At 43.6% G+C, this 6,000-nt stretch overlaps 1 protein-coding gene across 1 annotated transcript in view; it reads right to left on the bottom strand.

Moving 5' to 3' along the window:
* Positions 1–283: 283 nt before the first annotated feature.
* The window catches only part of LOC5576481 (retinol dehydrogenase 13), a 32,854-nt gene continuing 27,137 nt past the window's right edge, over positions 284–6,000 (bottom strand). Inside the window, exons 4-5 of the mRNA XM_001662624.2 lie at positions 568–781; positions 284–498 (exon numbers count right to left, since the gene is read on the bottom strand). Coding sequence (XP_001662674.2) covers positions 402–498; positions 568–781 — 311 coding nt within the window. The 3' untranslated portion in view covers positions 284–401. The remainder of the gene's footprint in view (positions 499–567; positions 782–6,000) is intronic.

Below are 6,000 nucleotides of genomic sequence, written 5' to 3'. Positions count from 1 at the left end.
CACATTCTTCCCACTCTTTATACAAACCTCTCTTTATACCTTTTTTTTTCTTCGAACAGTATCGAATACAGTCTCCTTTCAGCGATCACAATTCATGTTGCCCAATTCATCATAGACCGTCCGTCGGTTAGCCACAATGCATTCCGCCCTTGCCGTTGTTCTCCCAAGGTCTTTGTTGACTTTGGCTGGTATGATTTGAGCAGTACGACGAAAATGGAATCCGAAATATGTTTATCATGTCTCCGCATTTTCGCCGGTTTGACCTTCTTTCTAGCAATACCGAATAGGGCTTTATTGTTGATTGGAAATGGTGATTTATTTTGGCTGATATAAAATTCTATTAAAATAAGTTAGCTCTTAAAATAAGTCTCTTCTATCATGATAGAACAAAAGAACTTCCATCACTCCAACTTCAGCGCCTTTATGGTTTCTTTGTATAGTTTCTCCGCCAGCAAATCGTCCTTGGCCAGTTCTGAGACGTCGGTTTGTTCACAATCACTGTTGAATGGAGGGTATACGAGTTAAGTTTCATGATAAGCATTTTCAACTCAAATCTACGATACTCACTTGAAAAACTCTCCGCTCACCTGCCACAGTTCTGGATCCGTTGCTAGCCGTACCATCGTTTGAGCTCCCTGGTGAGGATTCTTCATGAATAGCCACATCCACGGGTAGGTAAGAGCGCGGGCAAATAATGCCCTCATGATTGGCGAGTGTCGAAGGTGTTCCGTACCTCGCACCAACCCCGGACTGCAAGCGTTGACTGTTACTTTTGACTTGGCTGGAATCGAAGTTGGAAGAGAACGAATTAATGAAAGGTAAGTACCAAATTGGACACATGGAGACGCACGGTATTTTGAGCACAGATTTTGGTTTTTCGCTAGTAGGGGAAAAGCACTAATTTTCGACCTACAAGAATTCTGTGCCAATTTTCTGATTTTCATACAAAGTAGGCCAAAATCGTATGAATGGGTCGAAAATTGGAGCTCTTCCCTAGGTAGGTACAGATGTTTTCTGAGAAATAGACGACGAAAAACGATTTGCCTACCATTAACCTGTAATTACATTTGTATGATTTAAATTACAGGAATTAAAATAATTTTGAATTCATGATTGGTTTGAGATTTTGCAGATTTTTCGTGTTTTAAGTAAGTTCAGGAGAACCCAAATGTGGGGTTCGGATTACTCGTAGAAGTACACTTTCACGTTTCTCACGAATTCTATACACAGTATTTATTTTGCTCAACAACCGCTACATCCAACTTCCCTTGCTGACACTGATCTTCCTCCCTTCTCTCCTCTCTACCATCCATCATCCTACACTGAACTAAAACAGCTTTATTTATATTTAGGATTCAACCGAGGGTACGACCCTACAACCCCCCCTTAACTTATTTTAGTGTGGCAGGTAGTCCAAAAACCTAGCAGGCTCTTTCCTATTTCGTTGCAAATGTAATCTTCGATCGATTAGTTCCCTAGCCTCAGTTGAAACTTGAATATCCTCATTTCCAGCAGCTAGACTGTGTTCTGCTTCTTCGTTTGAAGACACTGCATCATTGCTGCTCTCGCAAGTTGAAGTCACATCTGACAACTTTTTGAGATGTGAGATGTTACGGCGACATTCCTTACCAGTTTCCAACGATTTTATGGTCACATCCGCTCCCCGTCTTCGAACAACAGAATGCTCTTCTGGTGAGAAATTTGTGCTAAGCTTATTCTCTTTGCGAAATCTTTTAACCAATACCTTATCGCCCACCTCAATGTTGCTTTGACAAGCTCGTCGTTTTTGATCAGCGTAAACCTTCCCCTTTTCTTTTTGTTCTCGATCGCGATCACTGACTCCTTCATCGGCTGAAACCTCACGTGGTATTTGCGGTAGTTTGCTGCGAATTCGCCTTCCAAACATTAGGTCAAAAGGACACCGTCCTGTTGTAGGATGAGGAGTAGAATGGTAGGACAAGATGTATTGATCCAGAACTCTTCTCCAGTCTTGACCTAACTCCTGAGCAATCTTTAGTCGTTTCAAAATGGATCGATTCTGTCGCTCCACTTCGCCATTTTGCTGCGGCCAGTATGGAATGGTATTCACCAGACGAATCCCCATCTCTTCACAAAAGGTGCTGAACTCTTCACAAGAAGTACTCAACTGAGGACCGTTATCTGCGCGTAAAGTTATGGGCACCCCGTAACGGCAAAAAATCTTAGACAGCTGTAAAATAGTGTCGTTTGCTGTAATCTGTGTCATCTCACAAATTTCTATGAAGCGACTGTAAAAATCCACAACAACGAACAGTGTCTGTCCCTCTGGTAATGGACCTAAAAAATCTACCGCAACTTCTTCCCAGGGCCCATAAGGCATCTCCTTACGAATCATCGGTACAGGTGGATCCGGAGCAGCAACCAAAGCACATGAGCGGCATTTCTTCACGAAATCCTCTACCGCTGAATCCATTTTAGGCCACCAAACAGCACAACGCAAATGAGCCTTCATCATTCGCATACCGATATGTCCTTCGTGGGCAACACACAACACACGGTGACGCAGCACAGCAGGTACAACAATTCTGTCAGTTCTCAAAAGGACATCATCACAACGACATAGTTCGTTGGCAACTATACGATAAGCCAACGGAATCTCATCGACCTTATCTTGATCCAGACACTCTAGAATTTGGCAAATCTCCGGATCTTCTCGTGACTCTTTAACTATTTCCTTCCAGTCTAATGCAGCTGTTGTTGCTGCATACAGAGCAACTTGTCTGATCGCAATTTCTTCTGATGGATCAAATGGGATCGGTTTGAGTGTCGCCAGCCGAGATAAAACATCTGCTACGTTTTTCTCGCCAGGTATGTAGATAACTCTGTAGTCGAATGCTTGAAGCCTCAATACCCAACGTTCGATTCTAGCACAAGGTCTCGAGCGCACGGTGAACAAGAACTCCAAGGCCTTGCAATCAGTCAAAATATCGAATTCATTTCCGTACAAATAGGTGTAAAAACGCTCAACGCTCCATACGATAGCCAAGGCTTCCTTCTCGGTTTGGCAGTACTTTTTCTCCGTCTCTGTTAAAGATTTTGAGGCACAACTGACGACTCGACTACATCCTGACCTATCTGTTTGAAGGAGCAGGGCCCCTAGCCCCGTTGGACTAGCATCAGCCATGACTGCAGTGCGGTCTTCAGTGTTGAAGAATCCTAATGACCCGGCATTGGCCATTGCAGCTTTGATTTGTTCAAAAGATTGTTGATGTTGCTCAGTCCAAACAAACGCACAGCCCTTTCTTGTTAACTGTCGCAGAGGTTCATCGAGAGTAGCCAAATCAGGAATGAATTTGTTTAAATAATTTGCCAATCCCAAGAAACTGCGGACCTCCGATTCAGAATCAGGTTGACGGAAGGACAGTATTGTTTCAATCTTTGAACTCAATGGATATATACCTTCAGCTGAAATAGTATAACCCACAAAATCAATTTTCTTTGCACGAAATACGCATTTCTCCCAGTTGAGTTGGACTGACCGATCGTTAAAACGTTTCAATACTTCATTTAGCCTTTCGTCGTGTTCTTGTAGATCCTTTCCTTCAACTACTACATCATCTAGATACCAATATGTTCCAGTGCAACCCGCTAATATCTGATCCATGACCTTTTGGAACAGTTCCGGAGCACAGACCAATCCAAAAGGAAGTCTTTTAAACCGAAAAAGCCCCTTGTTCGTGATAAATGTGGTGACATCTCTTGACGCGGGAGCTAATTCAACCTGACAAACACATCATAGATAGTTGCAATTGCTTTATTTAGTCATCTCTAACGACCTACCTGAAGGAATGCGTCCTTGATGTCCAACTTGCTCCAAATCTTACCTTCACCTAATCTGGCCATGTACTCATCCACCACAGGCATCGGATGACGTTCACGAAGAACCGCTTTGTTCACTCGCCGCAGATCAAGGCAAATTCTCGGCTCTCCATTGCTTTTTCCCACTACGACCAGAGGGGAAACCCAAGTGGCAGGGCCGTGCTTGACTTCAATAATATCCGTTGCTAACAGTTGATTCAACTTCTTGTCCACTGCAGCCTCGAGTGGAATTGGGACGCGTCGAACCGGTTGAAAAACAGGCTTAACTTCCGGATCTGTATGGATGTGTACCTGCACGTCTTTAATCTTTGGAAAAGGTTCGACCTGATGTGCGATACTATTGACTTGCAGCCCTACTTGAAGGATCCCCAGTTGCTTGGCCGTTTGGTCTCCCAAAATGCTCCTTTGTCCACCTTTGATGACGAAAAACTCCGCCCGAACAGCCTTATGCCCAACTTTAACATCAGCCACGAAAGTTCCAAGTATCGGCAGAGGATTATCGTTTGCATAGCCTTTGAGAATTTTACTGCTGCCTTTCACGCACTGGTGTACTACAATACAAGCCTGCTTGAGGTTCTCCCACACATTGGCAGGAACAAGATTCACATCAGATCCAGAGTCAACTAGTAGATCCAACTGAATTCCGCCAACCACACATGGCACTACGTTGGATTCGTTGCCGGAATGGAATGTATAGTAGGTTTTCGATGATTCAGCCTCCTGGACAGCTAGCTCAGGGGCGGACTCCTCTACAGCTCTCACGTTTTTCGTCAGCGGTGGCTGCTTCCTCTTTCGGGATCGACAGCTCGACTCGAAGTGACCAACTCGTTTACAGGCATGACAAACTTTTCCTTTTGCTGGACAGGTTTCGGAAGTAGAAATATGATCACGGCGACCACAGTTATAGCAAGTATATCCGTCCTTTCCACTAAACTTTCCCTTGAATCCCGTAGACTGATAGCGAAACTTCTTCTGAAGTGAACCCGATTCGTTTCCAATTCTCAAAACCTGCTGTCCAAAACCTGCTTGTTCGTTCCTCCTGTTAAAACCTTTCACCTGATGATCTATCCCTTCCAACGTCACACCTAACGACTCAATCTCCGCCAAGCACCTATCTTGCTGTAGTATCCTACGCCGCAGTTCTTCAGACTGGCACCCTTCGATGATAGTATCGATAAGGAATATTTCACTCAACACCTCTTTAACTTCTTCCGGATATTTGTCAAAGCCGCAATCGGAAATCTGTTGTCTCAAACGTAGAATGAAATCGGCGAACCGTTCTCCTTCCTTCTGCTTTATCTGCCGCAACTTGTACCTCTCCAAACAGTCTTGGCGATACGGCTGGAAGAATGCATCTAATGCATTGATCGCCACATCATACCACTGCCTCTCAAGAGAAACCAATGGAAAGTTTTCTCTGTCCGGCAAATTGTGGAACACCCGTTGCAGTTGTGGACCGCCTAGATGTAGTAACTTCGCTCTTCTCTGCTTTTGGTCACAAATTCCATAAGCATCAAAGTAGCACTCAAGAGCTCCTTTCCAGGTCTTCCACTCCTTGAAAAGCTTTTGCTTTTCAATTTCCTCGCAACGAAATTGTGGGAGTGGCCGGGAGTCTTCCATCTGCAATTATAACACAATTTCGAAATTCTAAACCAACCGTTTCACGAGCTTGCATTTGAATATGTTTATTGTCATATTTGTTTATCTCAATTCGTCATATAAAATAATAAAGCAAAACACGAGAAAATCATATTTTATTTGATTCGTATACTTCAACTAATTAACTTTTAGAATACATTTGCAACCGAACCCGTGAAATTATATTTCACCTCCTGTCCATTGACCAGGTACACATACTCATTTGTAAATTATACCCGGGAGCATATCGCACACTCCCCCCCTGCTATGCCAACAGGTACATTCATATTTCACAACAGTACCCGTGAATAGACATTCACCTCCTGTACACTTACAGGTACAAACAACTTCACTGTGACCCGGGACCAAATTTCCTTTTTGATCCCCTCCTGTTACCCCAACAGGTACACTCTAGAAAATAACGCTTCTTCTTATCACTCCCCATTTGTAGCATATAAGTCAATGTTTTGTTAGCATCCATCTCAAAGACTATCATCAACTGCT

Source organism: Aedes aegypti, chromosome 1 (genome assembly GCF_002204515.2).
Source record: "Aedes aegypti strain LVP_AGWG chromosome 1, AaegL5.0 Primary Assembly, whole genome shotgun sequence".
In the NCBI taxonomy this organism is placed as follows: Eukaryota; Metazoa; Arthropoda; class Insecta; order Diptera; family Culicidae; genus Aedes; species Aedes aegypti.
Note: the sequence above shows the minus strand (reverse complement) of the source record. Positions and strands in the feature narration are given on the sequence as shown.